General features: G+C 37.7%; 5 protein-coding genes across 5 annotated transcripts; 2 read left to right on the top strand and 3 right to left on the bottom strand.

The window, feature by feature from the left end:
* Positions 1–1,462: 1,462 nt before the first annotated feature.
* On the bottom strand, positions 1,463–2,607 carry LOC100254182 (transcription factor HEC2). Its single transcript, XM_002277814.4, has one exon. The coding sequence runs from the start codon at positions 2,404–2,406 to the stop codon at positions 1,648–1,650; it is 759 nt and encodes a 252-aa protein (XP_002277850.1). The 5' UTR covers positions 2,407–2,607; the 3' UTR covers positions 1,463–1,647.
* Positions 2,608–7,839: 5,232 nt separating this feature from the next.
* Positions 7,840–8,601, top strand: LOC100264539 (protein RALF-like 34). Its single transcript, XM_002282632.3, has one exon. It carries the CDS (start codon positions 7,982–7,984, stop codon positions 8,357–8,359), a length of 378 nt encoding a protein of 125 aa, XP_002282668.1. The 5' UTR covers positions 7,840–7,981; the 3' UTR covers positions 8,360–8,601.
* Positions 8,602–16,374: 7,773 nt separating this feature from the next.
* LOC100259363 (mitogen-activated protein kinase kinase kinase 20) lies at positions 16,375–17,727 on the top strand. Its single transcript, XM_002282650.5, has one exon. The coding sequence runs from the start codon at positions 16,439–16,441 to the stop codon at positions 17,498–17,500; it is 1,062 nt and encodes a 353-aa protein (XP_002282686.1). The 5' UTR covers positions 16,375–16,438; the 3' UTR covers positions 17,501–17,727.
* Positions 17,728–19,786: 2,059 nt separating this feature from the next.
* LOC100249074 (uncharacterized) lies at positions 19,787–21,203 on the bottom strand. The gene is made up of 3 exons (XM_002277831.4): positions 20,624–21,203; positions 20,339–20,524; positions 19,787–20,236 (listed from the first exon to the last, which is right to left on the bottom strand). The coding sequence occupies exons 1-3, from the start codon at positions 21,071–21,073 to the stop codon at positions 19,943–19,945; spliced, it is 930 nt and encodes a 309-aa protein (XP_002277867.1). The 5' UTR covers positions 21,074–21,203; the 3' UTR covers positions 19,787–19,942.
* Positions 21,204–24,158: 2,955 nt separating this feature from the next.
* On the bottom strand, positions 24,159–26,732 carry LOC100266245 (subtilisin-like protease SBT1.9). The gene has a single exon (XM_002277863.5). It carries the CDS (start codon positions 26,632–26,634, stop codon positions 24,325–24,327), a length of 2,310 nt encoding a protein of 769 aa, XP_002277899.1. The 5' UTR covers positions 26,635–26,732; the 3' UTR covers positions 24,159–24,324.
* Between the last annotated feature and the right edge of the window lie 509 nt (positions 26,733–27,241).

Raw genomic sequence — 27,241 nt, 5'->3', positions numbered from 1 at the left:
GCCTCTATTAGTTTTAACTTTTAAATTGAAATCGTTCACTCATCTGAACCCTCTTTTGTGTGCATGGTTAATTGCCTCACTAAAATGGATCTTGTATCCATGTTTGAAACACTTTAAGTGACACATACTTGTAGATCAAAGTTGGCCAATTTTTTTTTCAGAAAACATTTGTTAATTTTAATGTTGTTATCTATAATTACTTTACTAAATAGACAGTTGCAGTGTGGCAGTGCAAGGGTCCACAAACTCAAGTTGCATTCCTTATACCTCTCTCCCAAGCAGTGGGATTGGGGAGCTCCATAAACCCTTTATGGGAGTATTTACTGCCATGCAATCCCACATGGAAAAGAGAAGAAGAAAAACACCTGCCCATGCTATTGATTTAATTGGGTTGGATTCCACATTTTTGGGCATTCGGTGTAAACTTTATAATCTTGGAGAAAAGTCTCTTTCCTGTGCTGGGGCTCCAGTAATAGTAGCCAGCAGCATAATGTGATTACTGCAGCTCCTTTATATCTTCATCCCTTTTCAAGGGTCAGAATGCAATTACTATGTATAAAGGAGTAGAGACTAGACAGTGCCTGTAACACAGTTGAATCCTATACATGTACTCAAATCATGGCATTAAGTTTGTCCTGACTTATTTTCTTCAATGAAAACAATATATGAAGCCTCTGGAATGAACTGCCAAAACTCCAAACGGACCATAACATTATGAGCATGTAGAAATATTAAGGTCACAACCCATCACAGGTAGAGGTGGGGGCAGAGGATAACCAATGTCACCGTCACGCCTACCTATCAAATCATCGGAAAGTCAGTGTTTCACGTGGATTCCTGGTGCATTTTTGTTGACCCATGAATAGAACTATTGATTAGACCGGTGAGGACGCTGATTATAGAAAAAAATTCCAACCTTGACATGTCCTAAAAATATATGACTAACCACAAAACGCCCGAGTAAGATGACCCGGATCAAACCTTGTGTCTTTTTCATTTGGAAATGATTCTATAGCTGTTATAGTTTGAATCATGCTACTCATGCTGTGTTTTAGTACCGAAGCTAGCTTGATGACTAGGGTGATGTGCCTGTGTACTACACTCTAGTGTGGGTCTACTACTGAAAAATGGCCTCAGAAGCTGAATATTTCCATGAATCAGGATCATTAGGGAGTTTATCAGATTTGAAGAAATACAGCTTGCTGCTAGTACAATAGTACACCAACATTGTCTGGATTTCATTGTAAATATCTTTATGACAAGAAGGCTGGGATGCAAGTTACATAAGAAATTAACTTAATTTTCTCACTGCGGTGGAGCATGCAGCTCCTTTATCATAGTTCTAAGTATATGAAGACATTACTGGATGAACTGATTCATGAGATCCTATATATATCTTATACATATATTATACATAATACAGGATGTGATAACACCATGATAGAATGTAACTTTTAGATATAAGACACCTGAGTCTATCATTTTCTGCATGGAGAGAGGCATTGATACAACAAGCACAGGGATTTAGAAACGGTTAGAGAATTACACTAGGATGAGGTAAAAACTCTCTATGCCCTCTGCAGTCTGCTCAATACATATGTCCAAAACAATTAATTGTAACTCACAATTTCTCTCTTGCTCTCTCTCTCACCTAAACATCTGCATAGAGCCCACCATCGGAGAAGTCTGGAAAGCTTTGGCCAAAGATGAGTAATTGGGATTGGCCATTGAGGTTGTGGTTGCTGGGAACCCAACAACACCCATTGGCCTATGGGCTCCTGCCCTTTCCAGTGATTGTACCTGGTTCTTCAGAAACTTCACATAATGAATAGCCTCATCCAACATTGAGGCTGTATCCATTTTGGTTCCTCCTGGTACTAGTCTCTGCAGAATCCTTATCCTCTCGCTGATCCTTTCCCTCCTGTGCCTCGCCGCCACGCTCTGCGGATCCTTGGATATCTTCACGTTCCTCCTCTTGGGTGGCTTGACAGACTCGGGGTCTATGTGAATGGGCTGCATCACGGCAATTGAGAATATCATCTCTCTCATTGCTGCCATGGAGTTTTTCTTCTCTGAGGGAGGTGAAAATGGATTTACACCGCATAATTCACCGGCACTTTTCAATCTCCCAGAGCCCACATGGGGAAGAAGAGGTGGTGTCATGGGTTCTTGGACTGGGGTGCTCATAAACGATATGGAGGAAGATGGATTTATGAGAGGGCTATGGAACATGGGCGGTGCAGTTCCTATGGTGGTGGCAGTTGCACCGCCGGAGAATTCCATCTCCGGCAATTCGGAAGGCTCCTGGTAGGGTCCAAAGAGTTCAGGAAGCTTGTCCATTTGCATCATCATTGACATCATGTCCATCTGATCTTGTACTGTCGATTTTAGCACATCAATATCCATGGATCCTCACGCTTTCCCCTAGATTCAATAACGAAATAAGAGAGAAACTGAAGACTGGGAACAGCAAGGGTTGGGGAAGACAGAGAAGACGGCCTAGAGAAAGTAGGGTTTTATGAATCAGAAATATGCAGAGCAAGGAGATGACGAAAAGTTTGATTAAAAAAAGGGAAAAGAAAAAGAATAAAACAGCTATAGAAAGTATAGGACAATGGGCAACTGACTAACAATCCAGCAGGCTCACAGAAAGCCTATATATAGCAAGCTGTGACCAATATTTTCACAATTGTTTATACATGAAAAGAAAACACCCAATATTTTATCATTTTTGAAAATTATTTTCTTTTTCTTTTTCTTTCTGTTTTTGGAAAGGTTCTCCCCTCTTTTCATTGGTGCAGACCCAAAAGTTTCAGAATCATTTATGATGAATTGAAGACCTCCGATCTAGAATTAGAGCACCCACTCAATGGGGCAACCTCTAGGAGGGATCATCATCAATGGAACCCCATCATTGATCTCCCATAAAACCCTAAAAATGCTTCAAATTATCCAAAATCAATGGTCATAAGATCATGGGGTTTTAGACTTGTAGTCTAACTGGGACCACAGATGAGAATGGACCGGATTAATGCAGATTTCTCTTTGAATGAAGGTGCATGAACCATTATCTCTAAAGCCCATCTTCCTTTGGGTAAAAGTTCTTGACTTTCCCCTTGATTCTCCTTGAGATTTACATGTTTTTTATAAAGAAATGTGGCAACCCCACAGTCACATGACATTTGTCAGAAACCCAACCCCCTAATTCAGAAATGTCACCACCACCGGCCGGCCGCCGTGAGATCCCGGTGTGGGGGTGGGGGTGGGGGTGGGGACCTACAGTAGTAATTCTCTAGATCCTGGTGCAGAGCTGTAAGGTGTAGACCCTCTGATCTGGCACGCTTCCCTAGACGGATCAGGAGCTGGTGATGATTTGACCTCCACTGCAATATGCTGGTGAATTTCCAGAGTTTGCTAACTAACTTTACAGTGGTGAACTCCTGCATACATTTGTGAAATGTGAACAAACGACTGAGCTTCAAGGTAGAAAGACTTCTGAGATTGGGATCCAATGAAACGGTGTCGTTTTTTGAACTTGTACAGTTCTCGAATTCAGCGTTGGAATCATCAGACCCCAGAGATATCGTGGTGGACACTCCTACGCAACATCTAAATATTTAAATCAGCCCCACTTTTAATAATAATATTACTAATTAAACCATATAGAATTAATGTTAATCAGTTGGTTGGTAACTTAATTAAATTTAATCTCATGCATATGGGATGTGACGTAGTAGAATCCACATAGATATCAACATAAATCATATAATAAGTTAGAGAACCATGGGAGTTGACCCAATTATCTTTGTTTTAAAGTTATGATTTGGTCACGGGGGACTAATAAATAAATCCCCATCACCACAAAAACAGAAGCTATTAATAATAAACAAATCTATCAAGAAGACACAAGTAAAGAGACATGTTCCCTTCGGAAGAACTGAGAAAAGGTCAAGTGGAATAGGGAAAGGGATAGAGACTTGTGACTCCCATGCTCTGACTGCTGACCACATTTAAACTTAGATATAATTTAAATGAAACATTTTTCCAAGATTACTTGAAAATATGGGAAGTAGAGCTTCATAGAGTGGACCCACATACTATTTTTCATCTCAATGGGTTGATTTTTTTTTTTTTTTTCTTTCTTCATATATACTTGCAAATTCACAGACAAACAGCGGGTGGAGAGGTGCTTCTTTTGATGTTGTCTGGCTCTGGATTTCATATTTTCCATTATGTCTGCATGTAGCTTTTCCATACCTCTGCAAAATGAAAGCACATTGATTGAGCTTTTTCTCCAATTTCCTTTCAGAGAAAAAGAAAAAAGGGCCAAAAAAAAAAAAAAAAGAAACCGTGAAAAGTTGGTTCACTTCTTTAATCTTCAACATTAATGAACTTAAAATGTGTATTGAAAGGTTTGGAAGTCGAAAAATGTTACGCTACCAAATAGGTTGAAGTCAAAATTTGGGTAGATGACATGAATCTTTAAATCTAGATTATTGATAACTCCATACCAAAAGTGCGAAAAGCTTTATGATTGACCATCTTTATTTATATGACTTCGAAAAATAAGTTTTTTCATTAAATATAATAACCTTTTACTTACTATCAATTTTTTACATGGTTTTAAAAAATCGAAATTTTGTTTCTTAGATCATCACCGCATTTAAGAATGATATCGAATACGTTATAAAAGGTTTTGTTTTACAAATTAAATAGAAAAAATGGTTAAAATCTAATTTAAGAATCTCAATTTATGTCATTTGCATCCTAAACGCCTTTATAAAATATATTTTAACCATAATTTTAAACTTACATTTTTCACACCCTTACCAACATTGTATAATTTTATTTTGGAGAGGTTGATAGAGAAGAAGAGTAGGCATAAAAAGTCGGCCATATGAGTACTTCCCCAGTTGAAAACAACACAAAAGCTCTTTTTTTATATATATAAAGCTTAACGGCTATAGTCATTAGACCCATTACCCTGTCGTGTAGGTTTTTAAAATCTGAAAAATTCAAAAGTCTAAGAAGAGCCATAAAAAAGGAAGTGGTAGATGAATGGAATCTCGACCGACGTACATAGTCAACTTTAATGATAAGGGTTCATAAAAACAAAACAAAAAAAATAAAAGAGATCACGCCTTCCTTTCACACATATGTTGAATGTTCATAAAATCCAACTCTGTTCTGCCCAACTGTTTTGGAGGAGTGAGTTTTCGGATTGGGTTGGGTTGGCTGCCTCATCAGTCATCAATGTGGGATCATAGATAGCAATAAAACCACCATGCAGTCTGCACCGGCCTCACGTTCCTGCCATATTTGCAGAGGGAGAACTCCACAAATAATAAAAGGGACCCCGGCGATCTAGTGTTGATCTTGAGACTACTCTGTCGCACCAGTTGTCATGATGGGGATGATCTTTTTGTCTGCTCTTACAGCCTTAACCCATGTTTGGTTGATATTTGGTTTAGGATGGAATATGATGAGTTCTCATATCTGTGTTTAACTAAGTATAGAATAAAGTAAGTGGTTGGATATATCTTCCACCTTTTATTTATTTATTCTTTTTATATAAGTATATCTTGTATATCATAAATTTATTTTTTATCAATGTTTTATATGTTTTTTATATACTTATTTTACAAAACAATTTTTTATTTATTATAAATTAAATTTATGATTAAAAATTAAAAACTAAAAAATTTATAAACTAACATTAATATATAATTATAAATTATTTATATATGAATATTGGTAAATATAAAGGAAATTTCAAATTTTTAAATAGAAAATATTGGAATGAGATTTAATTTTTATTTTAAACAATGAAAATAATCTATATTTCATATCATTTTTGTTATTCATTTTACAAATTAAATATAAATATAATATAACATAATATATCTATCTTAAAATATCATATTCATAGGATATGCAAATCTAATGATATCATAATCTATTGAAAATAATATCTAAGATATACATATTCTATTATATCTTATCATTCCAACCAAACATAGACTTACTCTATATTTGTTTGACATAATAAAATAATCATATTCTATTAAAAATCATATCTTAATTAGATATGCATTTCATTTCTAATGGGATATATAATATCATAAGATATACATATCCTATTATATCTTATCCCACCAACCAAGCGTAACATTAGTTTATGTGTGTTTGACAAGATAAAATAAGATATGTTCATTAAATACATATCTTAAGATATAATTTTCAATAGAATATGATATCTTAAAGTAGCATATCCAATAAGATGTATTGTATTATAAAAAACAATATGCAATATATAGTAGTTTTTTTATGCTTAAAATAAAAATTATATTATATTCTAATTTTTTTTATTTAAAAAATGAAATTTCTATTATGTTTAACAATATTCATGAATAAAATATTTAAATTTTATAAATAAAAAAATTATATGATGTCATTCAATATATAAAAATAATTTATATATAAATTTATATTAATATTATTTTATAATATTTTTATTTTTTAATCATAAATTTAATTCATAATAAAAATAATATTATTCAAAAAGAGTATGTAAAAAAATAAAATAAAAAATTGATAAAAAACAATAATAATACATGAGATATGCATATCTCACATCTTAATAGAAGATTAACATTTCTCATATAAAAAGAATATAAAAAAGAGAAAAAATAATATACATCATTCATCTTATCCAATATTTGATTGAACACGAAATAGGATAAGTAATATGATAATTCTCTCTTATTATATCCGATGGTATATTTAGCTTTGTCTTCACGAAATAAGGTTAGGTTTTGTTTGGCATGTATTTTCAAAATGAGTTTTAAAAAATAATTTTTAATGTTTTATAAAATAAAAGTTGATAACTTAAAATATTCCTAATCCCTTTTTTTAATCATTTTTCATATCTAAATAATTATTTTTTTAAATAATCCTAAAAAAATAAGGGAAAAAACTTAAAATAATCTTTGAAAACACTTTTTTTTTTCTTTAATAACAGAAAATTATTTTATATTTTCTAATTATCAAACTTGTCATGGACATGGTCGTGAGAAAGAGTCACCAGAAAAAGAACAAAGTTGGGTGATTGTTTGGGATATGGCTTTGGAACAAGAGAGCAGCCCGGCCCAAACAATATTGGGCGGTGTTAGGATTTAAGGGTGCCGCTTGGAGGGCTTTGTTTGTCCTTTGGGCTTGTGCAGCCTAGATTTTGATCACTTCGTCATTCAGATGGTTTAAACGAAAAGAGTCTGTGTCTTTCACTTTGTTGCATTTTGAAAATAGAATGTGATTTTAATTCGTCAAAAGCCAATGCATTATGAAAATAGAAAAAATGACACAGAGAATGTACGGAGAAGTGGTAAAAATAAATCTAAAAATGTGAAGGAAGATTGGGAGATATTTTAGAAAGGACCAATGTATTAAAGTAGATATGCAAGGACGACATCTAAATGGGCCAGACACAGAACTAGGGATCATCCCCCACAAAGCCTCAAATCTGTGCCCAACCAACTACCTGCGTCCTACGGCAAGGCCCATCGGGGAAAAAAAAGTAAAAAACACACTTTCCCTCATTATTTAACTCTTATATTTTCTAACCCAAAATCATTTAATAAAATAAAATACCATAATTTTAACAATTAATTTGAAAATAAATAAAAACCTTTAAAAGATAAAATAATTGGTTAGGGGCTTACAACATGTGAATTTGTTAATTTGGCCGACGTTAAATTTGAATTAAATGATGAAAAAAAAAAAAAACCCAATGAAAATTCGAAAGAACAAAAAAGCCTGAATTGCAGCATTAATGAGTCACAGCTGTAACCCAATCACCAAACACCCCCTTTCCCTCTACCCCTCCCATGTGACTCCCTCTTTTTGTCTCCGTCCTCTTCTTCTCAACACTCTGTACTCCTCATTTTGAACCACTGCCCCTCTCTCTTCTGTATCCCATCCATCAATGGCGTGTTCATCGCTTCCCAAGCTTCTCGTTCTCTGCGCCTTTTTCGTATACATTTCTAATGTTGTTGTTGTTGCCCAGGTGGATGAGTCGAGCTTGAAGCTCATCACAGATTCACTGGAATGGCCTTCAACAATGTCTCTCTACAACGAGTTTGGGGACGAGGATGGGGAAGACCCAGATGGGGTAATCGACCGCAGGTCCATGTTCTGGCACAGAATGCGGTACTATATCTCCTACGGAGCTCTCTCTGCAAATAGAATCCCATGCCCACCTCGCTCAGGCAGGTCCTACTACACCCACAACTGCTTCCAAGCTAGAGGCCCCGTTCGCCCTTACACCAGAGGCTGTTCCACCATCACTCGTTGCCGAAGATAAGCCTAGTCTTCGTTTATTTCCACTCTGCTGCTGTGTTTCTGAGATGGGTATGGGGTTTGTGTTGATGGGGTGTTTGTTTTTTAGGCTTGCGGATCTGATTATGGTTGGTTGAGTTGCAGATCTGGTTGCATCATCTTGATGTTGTACGAGGAGTTTGTGGTTTGGTATTTATTTTCATGTGTAAGCTTTAAACAATGTGTTTACAGACTTATTATTTATATATATATTAGGAAATTAATTTATTTTGAAGTGTGCACAATGCCGGCATTTGATATTGAATCAAATTTCAATAACCCAATTCCCTGCATTATTTCATTTACCTGCATTTTGGAGATTCTATTCTATGGATTGGTATAGGGTTAAATGTTAATGGTATTGAGAGTGATAAGTTGGTATGGTCCATCCCTTCCTGAATACACCTAACAATCTCCTAAGGAATATCTGAAGGAAATGACCATTGTTGATTATCCTCAATAGCTCTATTGACCACAAATCTGAATGAGCAGGCTGTGCTGCCTTGGGTAATGATACTGTGGACGGTAACAGAGTACTGTGACTTGCTCCAAGGCATCCAACATTTAGGTCTTTCAGTTTACAACACCATATTTAAAGCATTGTCATCATCCCTGGACAGATGTATGTCAGAAGGCGAGGTGGTGTGATTTTGTTGTATAAAATTTGGGAATTGAATTCCTTTTGGATGAGCTATTGGTGGAGTGATTGTTCATGTTATTGATGAAGTAAGATGAGCGAGCTCCAACCAGATTTTGTAACAATGGCCCATGCCCTAAATACAATAGTGAATAGTGATTGATGAAATGAAAGACAATGACAACCAGCAGATTTCAATATGTGAAGACTATGTCAACCAGTGGGATGAAATATCTCCCTTTACCTACGAGAATGAAAACTTCTGAGATGAAACAACTCCTGCTAGCGCTGAAAAGTTGGGTTTTCGTATGCTAAACTTTTGTTGGTGGGTAACCCCACAACATGGGCATAGTCTTTGAAAGAGGCCCGTAAAATGGCCAAGTTCTAGATATCCTACCAAAAAAAAGACAACCTGGTCCTGCCTAATGCTTTGTTCACAAGATTTGATTGTGGAGATGGCTCATCCCAAACTTAAAAGAGGCCGAAAGTGTCATGTTCTTTTTGGGCCTTCAGGGGAGTCTTATGCAAAAACTATGCTCAAGTTGTAGGCATAATTTAGGAGATGAGCAAATCATGAAGAGTTAGATACCCATATGTTGTTTAATTTTTATTGAAAAATGTCTCAAATTTCTAATCCGTATATATATCCCTTTTTATAGAGAATAATTATTATATTGATAGGTAGTTGTAATATTAGATTTCATTATAAAATGATGAATGTTTTTAAGTATATTTATAAATATTCTAAGTGGAAAAAGTGATAAGATAGGGATGAGTTTGTAAAGATTTGATATGGGAGGACACAGCAATACTTGTGGTAATTAGAGGTTCCAATGCAGCAGTTGTGATAGCGGTTCGACATCACTTAATGGGTTTACTGTTGGAACTTGGAATTGAAATGATCATTGGGCTCACTGAATGGGCAAAACTCAAGGCCAAGAACCTATTTCTGAGTCATCTGGAGAATGAGAATATTCATCATTATCTCCTTTTAGTCTTCTTAATCTCTATTTCCTCTGAACTTAGTCAATATGGATAAACAGATGCATCCGCAATAAGAAAAGGTCACAATGGTTGGGCATTGACCCACATTCCACCACTTGAACTTTGCCAAACGAAAAGCCTTTGTTTCGACTTGACTGGTATATAAAAACCTCTCCCCTGTGAGAAGTCTAATCCACATCCATGAATGGCTGCGGATCGACTAAGTCAACCTGCTGTCAAAGTAGAACATCACCCCCATAACACTGGAAATTAAGGAAATTAAAATTACGGTTTTATCTAGTCAAATTTGGAGGAACAGATAAACTGAAATGGGTTTGTTTTTTGAAAAATATGATTGGGTTCTTGGCACTGGGACATGGGCTCTCAGTCAATGGGCAAAAACGGAAGCAGGTAGCCCTATTATCCTCGTGTTAAACATGTTCAGCCAAGTTCACGTCTCTAAATTAGCTACAACCACCAAATCCAAGTCTTGGCACCTACCGTCAACGTTCCAATTCTCTGGAGTCAACTGGAAATATGATAAATTTTACAAAATAATATTTAAAACATCTTCATGTATTTTTATAAAGAATTGTAAGAATCAGGGAAACACGGCATCTCTAACTCTAAAAATGGAGATATTTTATTTTTTTTGAAAAATATAGTCAAATAAATAGCCCCTCTTTAAATCCCTGCCAACAACTTTGTTGGAAACAGAAGTCAACGTGACCTCTTGCCCATGTGTTTAGAATTTTCCGAGTGGCGTTTCTCGTCCCAACCACTATGAACGGAACCTAGCCCATCATATGGCCCATGGGACCTTTCACCAATCTCTTTCAATAATGCCTTCTACGTATTCAATGAACCATGCTAGAGGCAGCCCCAAGGCTGCTTCCAAGAAACTCAACCCACACACTTCATCACTTGAACTTGCTTAATGAATCTATTCTTCTATTCTTTCAACTTGACTAGTATAAACTTGGCATATTCCTTTCATCTCTCTACTCCTTGGGAAAGTTTTAATGCACGACCCATCCAAAAATGACCAAGAACAAAGCCTTACTCACCCATCAAGTCAACCCAATGCCTTTTGAGACGCCAATTGACCTAATTTGGCAAAAAATAAATAAATTAAAATTTTTATTTTTTTATTTTTAACTTATATAAAATAAAAAAAATAAAAAAAGAGTTACTTTTCAAATATTTATTTATTTATAAGATATATTTATGCATATTTACCTCATTTAAATTAATTAATCTTTATAAACAAAGGATCCCAAACTGTATCATTTTCATTCCTATATAGACCAACAATTAAATGAAGAAAAAACAAAAAAACAACCATCAATGTGCTTGTGGGCCAATCACAATCTTCTGTGAAGGCCAATAACAAAATCGGCTCATCGGTCCACCCGTGATGATGATGATTGAACCGAAAGGGTGTTTCAAACGGATGGTCCAGATTACAATACGGGGGGAGGAAGCCATGCCATGTTGAGGGGTCAAATCAAACATGGCTGGCAAGTGGCGCCACCACTTGAATGTTAGGGGCTCATGTGAGATCGAGGCTGCAGACCATGTCCCACCCACCGCAGATAAATTACATGAAATTTTGGCTGATGCTCACAGCCTCACGCCACCACTCACCGCATTTGACGCACCACATGGTCTTGGGTCTCGGCTGCCCACTTCTTCATATTAAAGGGATTTTTGGACCGTCGGTTAATTATTTAAAATATATGTGCGTGTAGGGTGATATCACCGTCGGCTGATGGAGAATGGTCACAAATCTCCCACCAACAGTTCGCCGTATCTGGACTCACGTGGGGCTTAGGGTTTCAGGCGTGGACGGACGAATCTGAGAATTTTCTTTCTTTTCCCATGAATACGAAGGGGAGAATATGACGATTTTTGATGGAGGGGTAGAAATAGATCTTTTCCCAATTGGTTCTCTGCCATCAGCAGCGACTCTTCTGTATAGAGAAGGTCATGTCCCTGAGACTGACATTTTCTTTCGTAACACACGCATCATACTAAATCAATTTGTAGAAGGAACAATGCTGCCAGTCTTTATCTTTCGTTTTCATCAGGCCACCATCTTTTCGTCTGATTTTTATTTTTTTTCAATTTTTGTTTTTATTTCAGTGTCCGCTCTTCATAATATCATTCATCTATAAATAGAGTTGTAATACAAAAGATTTTTCTATGATAAAAAATGGTCCCCTTTTTTTTGTCATAGTAAAATAAATTGACAACTAATTAAAAGTTGGTTATAAATATCTTTTCGTATCTGAATCTCAATTCTTTTATACTTTTATAAGGTATACATTATTCTTTCATACCCCTAACAAGATGAATTTTGAATTAAAATGAATGGGATTAATATGAATTCGGGTATAAGTTTGTCTCGCAATACCGTCTTAATTTTATACAGTATTAAATATAAAAAATTTTTAATTAAATTTTTTCATTTTTCAACTTTATTAATATATATATATAGATAATATTTATTTTCATAACATTAGATTATAGGTATTTATAATATTTATTTATTGATAAATTATATTTATTTTTAATAAAATTCAAAAGTTTTAAAAATAAAAACAGTTGAAAATGTTTGAAAATATATAAATAAATGGAATCGGATCAGAAGAAGAATATGAGAATAAGAATATGATAACCTGATCGTGTTGTCATCCCTATGCATGTTACCGAGAAGGGTGAAGCATGAAAACATTGGAGCAGCACACAAGCCCATCTTTGGAAAACGATGATGGCAGCCGTGGGCTGTGGGGCAGGCCACTGACGGGGGACCATCCTTGCATCCTCCAAGTCTAAGGAACGTATTCCAAAAGGTTCACAGGCAAGCATCAGCAGGAACCCCCTTTCTCAGGACCAGGAATTGCATTTCCGAAGGAAATTTTCAATGGGCGCAGCAGCGCAAGCAACTTCAACAATCCCCCCATCATGCACTTCAATTAATTAGTACTAGCATCTGCTTAAAAAATTATTATAAATTGTAAAATGACATGGCATTTAATATCATTTAATTATTATTGAAACCATCTTTAGACAATTAATTAGTGAGGATGAGATAAGGTGCCGTTTCATCACTTAATAATGACACGTTAATTCTATGTTCCTCGTAAGAAATTAGAGTAGATGATTGATTGTATTAAAATATTGGTGTGGATGGTGATGGCCTGATGGGCGTGAGGGGGGGAAAGGAAAGGGTGAAACTGCTACTACTTTCCAGGCTCAGAGATTATCATCAGCCAGAGCTACTACCCTCATCTCACCTAAAAATAGTAGGTACTGAGCACGTGACCCATCTTCAGCTCTGGTGCTTCGAATTTAACTACTAAAACGTCTCATGTCACTGCCAGTCTACCCTTGTGAGTTTGTGTCTGTGCCTCGCACCAAACCCAAACGAAAAGTCTTGTGCGGTAAGCAACGATCCCCCAACTGGGACCCAACCCTGCAACCGCGCAGCTCTAATCCTACCTGCTGGTCCTTCTCTCTCTTTCTTTGTATTTCTTTTTTCTAGTCTCGTGAGCAACGTGCCTACATGTGATTGCTACGGCTTCGCAGCCCAAAAACGTGATCCTCTCTCCCTCTCTCCCTCCCTCCCTCCGTCAGGGGTCTGGAACCTCGTCACAATTCAATGTTTTCCCAATTTGGTTACGTTACCCTCTGTGAGACCTGAACCCTCCTTCCTTTTTTTTATCCACCAGCCTCCCTTTTTTCAAGGAACCATGTAACCCGAATAATTCTACAAAATATAAAATTAACTACAGTATGGGAGAGAGAGTCAACAATTTGACAACCACCCTAATAAAACCCACCGAACAACACAATATTTTGAGAGGGAATGATGGCTGACAGTGTAAGCAAGCAAGAAAAAAAAAATACCCACGAGACGTGAAGGGTCACTTTCAGGGAGTTGCCTATTTTACTTCCCTTTCAAACCGGAGCTTATTATTTTAGAGTAGGAAATTGATGAAGCAAAGATAAGATATGTGATGATCATGTTTATTTTCCTTGCCAAAATGGTTGAGGAGAAAGAGAATATAAAAAGTGATGGGTGAGTGTGGGAAGAGGCACATGAGACACGGCTCGAAGATTTTGTGTCTAGGAGGAAACCCTATTCTATTTGATTATACACACGAGGCTGGTAAATACTCATTGCCCCACCTGCCTGATGATTAGGGAATATGACCCTTTGGTTACTTTTCTTTTCCTTGAAGAAACAAAGAGATGAGTCCATGGATTGGGGGTACTGGTGCCAGTTTCCACAGTGATCAATAGGGTTGCATTTCACTTTATGCTTTAATTATGCTATCCTATCCTCCCTATGGTGTGGGATCTTCCCTAAAAAGTGCCGCGTAACTCCCTTTCCCTTGCGACACATGGCATCGCTCATTCCATCCGGACGAAAATTCTCATTCATTCCACCCGGATGTCTCACATGCGGAATTCTGTCCGGCCAGCGTTCTATCTTATCCGGATGTCTCACAACCGCAATTATGTCCGACCGACATCTCACTTTCTCCGGGTATATCACATCCGGAATTCTTCTCCGTCGACATTCCACCCGGGTATATCACATCCGGAATTCTTCTCCACCGACATTCCACCCGGATATCTCACATCCGGAATTCTGTCCGACCGACGTTCCATCTTCTCCAGATATTTCGCAGTCGGCGCCTATCGCCGAGTGAGAGAGGAAAACGATTCAACTTCCCCGAACAGACATGTTCGGATCCTCTGGTGACGCTTACCCGAACAGCTTGGCTCGTCAGACGCTCGCGATTTGCCGGATCAATTTCCGCCCACAATCAAAAAGCACCGACAATACTAACGACCAAGTCTCCTGAGCTGTCACTCATCTTTAATGCAAGATACATTCGACAAGACATTCTCAAGTCTTCTCAGGTCTCCTGACACATTCCCGATATTTAAAGTCATAAATTGAGGCGACATCCACCGCCTGAATACCTTCTTGACAACTGTCACCTCGCACCAGAAACGTCATGATTACTTCACTACCTTATGAGCCGCAATCATGACGATGAGACCCGCTAGCACAGCGAGACCATACTTTCTGACTCGTATATAAACTCTAAAGAGATTCTCAGTAAGGTAAGAGATAAGCAACAAGGGATAAACATCCTGCTAAGGAATAAACATTTTTGACAAAAATCATGGAGCGACACTCCCAAAGGAAAACCCTATTTTCCAACAGCTTCCAAAATACTAACTTAATCATCGAAGGGTGTGTCCGAACAACCTATCTGGACATCTTTTTTGTAGGAGGAAGGAAGATTCACTGTAACGCGTTGATCGAGATTCCGTTGCTGGTGACGATTATTGTAGCAGGGGAATTTTGCCATCAACATATGGGATTTGGTCCCTTTCCTTTATTTATTTATTTATTTTTGAGTACTCATAAAAAATATTTTATTTTATTTTCTAAGAGTGAAAAATACGAAATATTTTTTCATTTATCATAACAAAAATATGTGCGATATTATCAAGGAAAAAAACATATGATTTGTAGATGATTTTTCAATGATTATAAGTTTGAAGTTGGTGTTATTGGTTTGAAAAATAAGAAGAATAGCATGTGGATGTATTATTGTTGTTAATTTTTTTATTCTAAAATAGTTTTTTAAAAATTTAGTACTTAAAATATTTTTAAATGTTTTTTTTAAGATTGTAATTTTAAAAATAAAAATTAATAGTTTTTTTTTAACTCATGAATACTAATCTATGTTTTTAATATTTTCAAATCAAGTTTAATTATTATTTTTAAATATTGATAATTTCTTAGTAAAATTTAAATAATTACGAGTGAAATATAGAAAATGGGGGTGGAGGGTAAATTTGTAATGACACATTATTCTTGATAATATCATTGATTTAAAAGGAAACAAAATCACAAACACTAGTGAATCCTTGGCAGGTTCAAATTATTGTAGACAAAATCTTCAAACGATAGGTTTCAGATATTCAAGAACATAATAAAAATTCTAAAAAATAGAAGTATGAAATAATTAGAAATAATTTCACAGTAACAAATTTTAAGAAAGTTGACGATACAGAGAAGGTGTGTCCGTGACCAATGGCATGACATCAGAGGGTGGCAGTTTGGTAATTTGACCCCTCATAAGGCCGCGTGTTCCGAGTAAAAGGAAATTGTTTTAAAAAATGAAAAAAAAAAAAATCAGATATAAGATTCACGTTTCCAAACAGGACCAGAGGTATTTCAACGAAATTGAGAAGCAAGCCGCAGACAAAATATCCTTGCCAATCACGTGTTTTAATTGGAAATTTCAAATTTATTTAACCTTTAATTTGTGAGTATATATACACCTCTCCAGCAGTCCGCAACTACCCCATTCTCAACTTCCAAGAATTCAATCATCTCCAAATTCACCGACCATGACGTGGGTTCGCGGCGGCACCATCGGCCGTGGGAGTTTCGCCACCGTCAGTTTGGCCGTTTCGAGGGCCGGGGAAGATCGGTTTCCTCCATTGATGGCTGTGAAGTCTTGTGGGGTTGAGGACTCTGCTACACTTAGGAACGAGACACAAGTGTTGAGTCGACTTGGGGATTGCCAGGAGGTTCTCCGATGTTATGGCGATGAGTATAGCTGTGAGGGCGGTAGAGAGTTGTACAACGTGTTGTTGGAGTACGCTGCTGGTGGGAGTTTGGCCGATTATGTCAGGGATTTTGGTGCTTTGGTTGAATCCGATGTTAAGAGATATACAAGGTCGATTCTTAGAGGGCTTGATTACATTCATGGAGTTGGGTTTGTTCACTGCGATGTCAAGCTTCAAAACCTACTCCTCTGTTCTTCGAATGACTCTGTTTTCTGCGCCAAGATTGGAGATTTTGGGCTCGCGAAGAAGGCTGAGAAAGTTGCAGAGAAGAAGGGGTTCAGGGGTACGCCTATGTACATGGCGCCGGAGTGTCTGTCCGGGGAGGAGCATAGCGCTGCGGCCGATATTTGGGCTCTAGGATGTGCGGTGGTGGAGATGGCGAGTGGGAAGCCAGCGTGGCAGTGCCAGCCGGGGACTGACGCGAATGCGTTGTTGTTTAGGATTTGGGGCGGGAAAGCGTCGCCGGAGACTCCATCGGAGTTGTCTGAGGAGGGAAAAGATTTTCTTGAAAAGTGTTTCTTGCGTGATCCGAGAAAGAGATGGACGGCGGAGATGCTTCTTGATCATCCGTTCGTCGCCGGTACCGACGTGACTGTTCCATTGAAACAGTCCGACGAAGCCTCCACTTCCCCAAGAAGTCCTTTCGATTTTCCGGAATGGGCCTCCGATCACACCCCTTCACCGACGCCGGATTCTGAGGCCTGCTTCGACAGAGACCTCAATTCATGGCTCAATTCATCATCTCACTCCTGGACATCTCCCGCGGACCGAATCCGGCAACTGGTGACCGATCAGACGCCCAATTGGTCCGTTTCGGAGAGTTGGTTCGCCGTCAGGTGATCATCGGCGAACCGACGAGAAGGTTCAGAGATTTTGGAAGATTTTTTTCATCAAATCCAACGGTCCTGATCTTCACTTATTGGATTCATTATTTTGTACATAACTAGAATACATACCAATGGCCTCAAGTAGTTTGAACGCTTGTGATTGGCCAGACAAAGCGGCCTGAGTGTACAGAAGATTTTTCCCCGAAAGGAATAGAATTTATTACGATCATATTTCATTCATCATTATATTTTTTCTCATCATTTATTCATCGATACTAATAATTATTTACCCTCCTTAGTAATCACTAATCATAATTGATGAAATAAAAATAATACAATCTAATATCATTATTTATTTATACCCAAATCTATAATGTAATAATGTATCTTGGATTGGGGCCTCGCAGTAGGCTCACCAATCCAGATCCCATATCTGTAAAGATCTTATTTCATATCTATTAATATCATAATATAATTAAAAAAATCATGCTCATTCAATCAATAATTAGTGTGCACTCATCTACAAATTATTTTTTATATATGCTATTTTGCATGCAAAAAAAAAAAGAAAGTTAAACTTCCGCCCCACCAACCGACCGTAAGTTTTTTTACTTAATAGAAAAAAGTCAAATTATTTAATTTTTTATTATTTAACTAAAAATAATTTATTGATTTCAATAAATTCTTTATTTTTATGGTTATGTTGGATTAGATTTGACTAATACCTAAATTAATCCATTTGAAATTATTATTTTGATTTAAATGTCTAAAACTAAGAAACTAACCTAAATGTGAACCCTGATGAACAAATAAAAATAATTTAATTTTCCTATGAGAAGAATGGTCAAATATAAAAAATATGAATGGGTGGACCTAACCTGATTAAACATTAGGATTATTAATTTATTACATGCAATGTGAAATCTTCACCCTCCTCCAAGACTTTTGAGAGTGGAATTTTTGGTGAAAGATAGTCTCCGTTTTGTTTAGGTGCGACGAAGACTCCAAGTTCCCAACTGCCCTTTAAATAATTTATTATTATTTCATTGGGATCAAAGATTCACGGATTTGGGGAAGGGCCCACGGTTATGGACCTCATCTCAAGGCCCTTTGGGCTCACCGGACCGTAGGCCTGTGATCTGAGCCCACCTCACGTTGGTGGGTTATATATTCTAAAAGACATTTTAAAATATATGAATATACTTGTTTTTCAAGGAAGAAAAATAAATTTGATGTCAAAAGCATGTGTATTGCTTTCAAAAGCAATTTTTGAAAAGAGGTCATTTAAAAATGTTAAAAGTATTATTTTCTTTTAATAATCATTTTAACAATTCAAAATAATTCCAAACAAATTTATTTATCACTTTATATATAACAATAAAAATATTTCTAAAAATACCATTTTATGAGTATATTTAATTACGATTATTTCTATATTGATTGTTGTGGTTTTTTTTTTTTTTTTGAACCGCCATTCATTATTCTTAGAAATGTTTAAAAAATTCCTTATAGAAAATAAATTTGTTTCTTCTATTTTGAATCAATTCCATTTCTCCTTGTTGCCTGTATTCATATTTCAAAAGTTGGAAAAATGAAAATAAAGAGAAAAGTAACAAAATTAAGAATAAAAAATATTTTTTCGATTTAAATTATTATTTTTTTCTTTCCACTTTTACACAAATAATAAATAATTTTAAAACATTTTAATTATAAATAGTTTCTAACAAATTTTGTTTGGTGGCATACTTCTCAAACAGAATGAAAATTTAAAAAAAGAAATAATTTTTGGATAAGATTTGTTATATTTTATTTTTATTCTTGTTATTGAATGAACTAAGAAAATTTGACATTTTTAGTTCTGTTTGAAAACTATTTTAAAAAATAATTATTGATAACAATTTTTGAAAATTGTTCTATAATATTTTATAAAACAAAATTTTATTAAAGATTTAAAATATTTTTAATATTTTAAAATATATTTTAAAAATAATTTTTATATCCATAATTTTATTTTTAATTATTTTACATGTTCTATAATTATTTTTAAAAAATAATATAAAATAACTAAAATATATTTTTTGAAAATACTTTTGAAAACAAAAAATAATAGTTTCTTATTTTTTTATTATGAAAAATAAAAAACTATTATTGGAAACACTTGCAAAACACATTGGTAGTAATTTTCTTTTTTCTAGCTTACGATACTTTCTCTCATGAAAAGAAATTTTTAGGCAACAAAATTTTACAATAAGCAAACAGAATCTGTAGCAAGCGACAAAGATTGGAGCCAACAGGAAGCTTCCAAGTAAAAAACATATTTAATAATTTTTCTTAAAATCTCCAATTCCATGGAAACCTAAATAAAAGTTAAAATAAAAATAAAACTAAAAACACCAGTCATTTGAGATTCAGAAGTAATAGCAGGCTGCATGTCACTCGCTCACGCTCTCTCATTTCAACGGCGGTATGTACAGGAATCCTTTAGTGGAATGGAAACCTTCTTTTTGGGGTTACCGAAGTCCATGGCCACTGGGCACTTCATCCTCAGGTAGAACTTGGGTCTCACCAGTCTCCCCAGCACGTATCCTCTCGACCGAACCGTGAAGCTCAGTGTCAATGGCACTGCTCCACTCACTGTGCCATTTGAAATGTTCAGGCTGGCCCCTCCGCCGTACAGAGGAATGTTGCTTCCCCTCACTATCACTTTGATCGTTTTATGGCTGTTTCTTGGTTGATAAAACTTCTGCATCTGCACAGATATCAACGTGTAGAAAATGATCAGATGAAAATGGAAATGGGATTTGAATTTTTTTCCTTTTAGGTCATGGGATGTGGGGGTGGGGTGCCTTACCATTCCGGTGGCGACATTGAGTTGGGAGAAGGAGAGGTGTAGAGGTGTCGATGTGACGTGGAGTCCGAAGAATGTGGCGGTGTTGCGGAACTTGAACTTCACAATGGTGTTCACCGAGACCATATCTGTGGGTACACCTGAGGAATCTACACCAGCTTGAATGGAGAATTGCTGAAACCTAATGCTCTGTTTTCATGATCAGGGAAAAGGAAAACCTAAATGTGAGGAAAGGTGATGAACAAAAATGAATCCGGAGATGGGTTTTCTGAGAATAGAGTACTTCACCTGCATAGTGATGGTGGGTTTGTGGGATTTACTCACACACAATAGAATCAATGAGAAAAGAGAGAAAAGGAGGAAGAAACCGACGACAAAAGCGATGATATAGCAGCGAGGAGAGGGACGGCGTCGTGCTCCATCAAATTCCAGAAGGCCCTCCTCTTCAATCTTGTCAAACTCCTTCCATGGCTTCTCACCCTTCCGGTGGTGGCCGCCGTTGGTGGACGTCTTACCGGAGCCGGAGAAGCGGGTGGAGGAGGAGTGGCGGCCGAGGGAGGAGTTGGAGTGAGGTGGCGAGCCCATGGGGCTGAGCGCCGGAGTGGAGTGGAGCGACATGCTAGTTTTTTCGCCATCGTGGGAGTCTCCTGATGGGCTTTGAACGAAGTACAGCGGCCGGCGAGGTGACGACGCAGCAAAGCTCGTGTCGTCGGAATCCGTCTTTCCCTGCGTTGACATTGTTGTGATCTCTTACAGGTCTCACTCAGATTAAGAGCAGCAGCAACAATCTATGAAAATCAATACTAGATTTCCCCCACTTCAAAATATTGAAGGAGGTTAAGCTTCCTTTTCCTTTTATCATTATTTTTAACTCTTATGTGGGCTGCGAGGAAACTTCAGTCTAATCAATCTCTCTGTCTTACCCAATAAGCTGATTATAACTTGAGAAATTGTATGATTCAAAAATAGTACTTTTTGTTTGAGAGTTGTTTTAGATTAAGAATTTTATATTCTCCAAATATTTACCAAATCGAACATTTTCTTATTTCTTGATCAACTTAATTTCAAGGATTCACTGGAATCTAATGAACGATCTACTTATAAATTTCACCTCAATGTGGCCTTGAAAGTACAAACAATTGTAAGGATGAGACCATGAGGTCCCAAAATTTGCTGGATCCCGCTAAGTTCAGTGCCATATTTGTCGGTGCCAACCAAACAGTTTCGACTCTTATAAATTACGAATGGCTAGAGCGAGGTTGTCTTATGACTCTTATAAAAGAAGTATCAATTGGCAATACATCACTATAAGGCACATTTTATTTCTTTCATGCTGAGATCTAACCTTGGGCCCAGCTATAAATTGTGGTAGCGTTTCCTTCTTTGGTCCCATCTGTTAGCTTTATTACGTATAAAGCAGGACGATGGTATGAAGTATGCTGGCATTAAGCCTGTGAAACATGGTGAAGACAAACTTCTCACATGCATAACGCCAAGATTGTGTTGGCACGACCACAGCAGCATACTCTCATGTTCATGACACCAGAATAGAGTTTGCAAAACCACATATTTGAGGCTGATTAGACATTAATTTATAATACTGGATCCTTCAATTGTGCCAAATACATTTATGTTGACACAACATGACATGGGTATGGGTATGAGATTCTTGTCCTATACTCCAATTCTACTTTGGGTGTGACTTTTTTATTTTTTTTCATTAATATTCTTTTATTCGTCAAATTTTTAGTAATAATTAGGTGAAAAAAATAGTTGAATAGTAAAGTTTTGTAAGAATATATATATATATATATATATATATATATATATATATATATTAAAAAAAAGAAGCTTTTTAAAAATAATATATTCACTTTTAACAACCACTTTCATACTCAAAAGGATAAATTGAGTTTGAATAATGGTTTATTTATCCAAGGGCTACAACATGGAAGACCATCCTCTCCATGATTTTAATAGAGTGTGATGGGGCTAGAGTCCAAATTCTTCAATCACAATTTCAATATGAAACTGCACAGAAAGTCACATGCAATCTGTGTAAATTTTCTTTTCCTTTATGGGGGAGTTACTCTAAAATTGGGCATTGCTCATCATATTTACTTCGACCCCACAACATTACACAATGACTTCAAAACTTGTTTGGTCCTCATTCCTATGACATCAATACCTTACTTTATGATAATTAAATCATGCTCATATAAAAAATATGCATTAAATCAGCTTAAGTGTGGGTTGCTTTGTTGAGGATTAATAAGGTTGTGAACTGAGGCTGCTAGCCACTATAGGACTTCCGATGACCGCATGTGTGCCTTCAGTTTCCACACAACTAAGCGAACCATGAACCGGCACTTCTGTCTTTGAGTCTTGGTCCCTCTATACTTAGTTTGCACCTTTCTGCTCATACTTGTGACTGAAAACTGAAGTGCTTGGAAGCGCCTGAAAACCAGTCAATGGAGCCAATTGCACTATTAGGTGACCTTCCATCTCCCTTGTTAGCCACCTTTCTATGAAAAATTTTCACAATTTTTGTGTCTGAAGATGCATGTAATGATCTGAATTTGCTTGATGGAATAACTTAAAAGTTAAACCACAGAGGAGCCTCACATAGTCGTCTGAAGTTATGTCATATATGAGTCCAAGGGTCCATTGCCAGCCGGATCCCATGGCTAGAGGACTAGCGCATACTTACTCTGATCTCCAATATACTTGATGTAGTTTAGTGTACTGTCACTCGTGTCGGCTGTGGTCATCAGGGCGGATTAAACAACAGCAGGGCTCCATCTGGGGTGTGCCACCATCAAAAGGGCCTTGAGTCCAGCCGCATGAGGACATGCCATGGATGTTCTGGAAATGATGTTGAATTTACTAAACAGGTGCTTTTAACCGTACTCTGAAACCGGACTGGTTTGAGCCATACGGTCAGGCTTCGGCAATAGATCAGTTTCCATGGTAGAGTGATGCCCCAATGATTGAAACTCCATTTCCAAGAGCTACATCTAATAGCCATGGTACTCCATCGTGCAGAGTCCCAGGCCATGGACCTTGATTTCCAGCTGATGATGCAACAAAAATACCACCCTTCTCCATACCTGCAAATGTTGCCATAGGGACAGGTTCCTTATATAATGGAAGTCCACCTATGCCCAAAGACAACGATATGGTAGCAAGAACATCTGATGCATAGCCCCCAGCATACCATAGCACCTTATACAGTGCTACATGAGCTCTTGGGGTCATTCTTCTCCCAGTCCCCTGGGCATAATAGTTAAAGAAAGATGCTCCCTCAACATAATTTCCAGCTGCAGTTGATAAAGTATGAGTTCAATGCCCTTCAGTATCACGACATCAAGCAAACACTCATTCTAAAACCGAGCTCCAATCAGCTTCTTGTTACACATGGAAGAACTAAACCCCAATCCCTTCACACATTCTCCTTTCCATTTGGTTGGAATTTCAAATATTCCAGCGTCATTAAAGCTTGCACTCTCCACTATTTCGGTGTCCACCAACCCAATTGTGACGTCTTCTCCAAGGGTTGTTGCTGGCCTTGCACCGAGGTCAAATTCAGACTAGCCATGGTAATTTTTGAGGGTATGGAGCTCAGAGGTAGTGAGACTTGCACAAAAACCATGGACCTCATTGCTGTGAATGTAGACAAAGTTGGAAATCCCTGGTTTGGTGGCATATTATATGGAAGCAAAGATGGCAGAGTACAAGATGTGATGGTCTGGGAAAACTTTAGGCATAATGGCTGTATGCAGAGCTTCGCTTTTTGGGCAGAAGAGCTAGAAAACAGGACAAATGAAGTAAATGATCTTTACTTTTATTTACGCGCATACAGTGATGGTAGACCACAGATGCGAAGCCACATTTATTTACTTCAACATTGTGATGCAAAACCACAGAGCACGCATGACACATATCCATGCCATAGGCGGAAAGGATACTTCAAAATAGTAATGGTAGCTTCAGAAACCACCGAAGAAGTCAGGAGCCATTCCGGGGTCCATCCTTGTTGCCACAATTGGACTTCTCACAACATATTTCCCACCATCCGAGACCCAACTGAGATGGCCATATACCAGATACTCTGTCATGGATTTTGGGCCCTCTAAAGTAAGATTGTAGCTCAGCGTCTCATGCTTGCAATTGAATACCAATTTCTCTGGGTCGACCTTCACCTTTAATCCTTTCAGGGGTGTGAGTTCTGCAGTATAATTGGACTGCCCTTCCCCAACATTAGTAACAGTCCTGTGAAATACTTGTACAAGTTCATCTGGGGCTGAACTCTCATCATTGAAGTAAGCAATGAAAGATGGGTAATTAAGATCCAAAGACGGGTTCAAACATTCATAGGAGGATCTTGTAATCTTTTGAATCTCCTTTGCTGTGAAGCCCATGGCACAAAGAAGCTGCACATAATCTTCTGCAGTTGCATTGTAGATGAGCCCTGGATCAAGTGCCTTATTGGGGTTCACCTGGCCGGCTCCCATATCTAGTGCGGTGACTGTATCATTAGAAACCTCTTTGACGGGGTTTTGAGTATTGTCCAATGTATTAGCTGTGGTCATCAGTGCAGATCGAATGGCAGCCGGGCTCCAATTTGGGTGCACTGCCTTTACTAGAGCAGCCACGCCCGCAACGTGAGCAGTGGCCATGGATGTCCCAGACAAGACATTGAAGTCAGAATACCATTGGTGATAAAAATTATCAGAAACTGGAGTATTTGAAGGCCATGCTGCCAGAACTGATGTGCCAGGAGCTAGAATATCAGGCTTTAAGACATTGGGGCATTGTATAAATGGCCCTCTTGAGCTATATATATCCACCATTGGAGCGGGCTTGGTACCCATTTCTGTCTTCTGAAATGCCATACTCGCTCTTGGATCACTGCTCTTGTTTATGTAGTCTATGACAGTTTGGCCGTCCTTGATAAGGAGGAACGCAGATGGGTATTCAGTTCGGGTGTCATCCAGAAACAGAGCTTTCTCAGAAATGAAGACAGCAGCTGTTGCGTTTGCTTGCCTGGCATAGTATGCTTGGGTTTCCATGACGAATTCAGAAGCTATGCATACAACAATGTAGCCTCGAATTTTTAGGTATTCTTCGCTGCTATGACATTCACTGAGAGCCAATGGCGTGTTCTGTGGAGAAGGATTCCCAGGATACCACGAAGGAAAGGGGATTTGAACTCCATTTCCCAAAGTTAAGATGCCATACAAATCTCTGTCCATGGTACCAGCACCAACTGTTGTCACCCATGGTTCTCCATTGCTTAAGGTTCCGAAGGCGTTCCCGTCGTTTCCTGCCGACGCAGCCACGAATATGCCCTTCTCCATAGCTGTGAAACAAGCTATTGAAATGGGGTTCAGGTTCAAGCTGTTGTTTCCAAAGGAGAAGGACAAGGACAGTATATCGACACCGTCCTCAATTGCCTGATCAATTGCGGCTAGAGCATCCGATTGCGCAATTCTTCCACTCCAGATCGCTTTATACACGGCTATCCAGGCCCGTGGTGCCATGCCTGCAGCAGTACCATTGGCATACCCAAAATAGGATACACCCTCCACAAAGGCGCCTGCAGCCGTCGATGAAGTGTGGGTTCCATGTCCTTCTGAATCTCGAGAAGAGTTCATCGAAATGGTTTCGTCTGGATATTTAGCTAGAAAACCTCGATTGTAATACCGAGCTCCAATGATTTTGTTGTTGCACATGGAAGAAGTAAAGTTGGCGTCCGCCACACATGCACCTTTCCACCTAGGGGGAGGTTTTCCCATACCCTCGTCCTTAAAGCTAGCACTTTCAGGCCAAATTCCGGAGTCAACCAGGCCAATTATGACGCCATTCCCGTAATTCGAGGCAGTCCATGCTCCGGAACCTCGCCTTAGGCCAAGGAACTCGTGACTGCGGGTAGTGTGAGGTTGGACAAACTGATCTGGAGTAGAAGAGAGGTAGCCGGGGGACTTTTTGAGAGCCTCAAGCTCAGAAAGAGTGAGACTTGCACTGAAGCCATTTATGGAATTACTGTAAGTATAGATAAGCTTGGCAGTAGTGGACGGGGTGACGGCGGCGCCGGTGGGTGTAGAAGCATCTGATACGGAAGAAAGCATGGAGGAATACCAGCCATGGTGGCCGGAAAAGGGTTTGGGCATGGCTGAAGAGTCCATGTGAACTATATATGTGTCTGCAGACTGTCCCAAATGATTGGAGGCAAGGAGAGAAATTGTGAATGCATGGAAACATACAAGCTTCAAACTCAAACTCAGAGCAGCAGCCATGAGTGAAGAAGAATTAATGCTATGGAATTGGGAATCTCCTGTTTATTTGAAACTTTCCCCTTCAAATCAATTAACGATTTGGAGGCATTATCCTAATAAATAATTCCAGACGGTCCAAACCCTCTTTCTGGCGATATCCAAATGGGATGTAAAAAATTCATAGAATTGAAGAGTAAGTTTTGTCGGTTGGCTTTCATCCACGCGCTTCACAGTCATCTTTCACCATGGCGCAAAAGGCCAGTGGAATTGGTCAGATATGACTGATGAGATCAGTGATGACATCATGACAGCCAGTCCATATTTGCGGCTACATATTCCTATGTGTTTTCAATGCAAAAAGATAAAAAAAATAAAAAATACAAGACAATCCATCCATGAAATAGATAGAATAAGTTATTTTTACCTCTTTTTAAAACCAAAGGAAAATATATGAAAATAAAAATAATAATTTAGAATACCATAAAATAAAAAAATTAAGTATAATACGATCTCATTTTTCTTTCATTTTCTCTCCATCAACCGATCCTAAATATATTCAAATATGACATATTATGAATTACAAACTTTTTTTTTTCTAATTTTCTTTAATTTTTCTTTTTCATTAGAT

This window comes from Vitis vinifera, chromosome 7 (genome assembly GCF_030704535.1).
Source record: "Vitis vinifera cultivar Pinot Noir 40024 chromosome 7, ASM3070453v1".
Lineage (NCBI taxonomy): Eukaryota > Viridiplantae > Streptophyta > Magnoliopsida > Vitales > Vitaceae > Vitis > Vitis vinifera.
The sequence above is the reverse complement of the archived record's forward strand: the minus strand, read 5'-3'. Positions and strand labels throughout refer to the sequence as shown.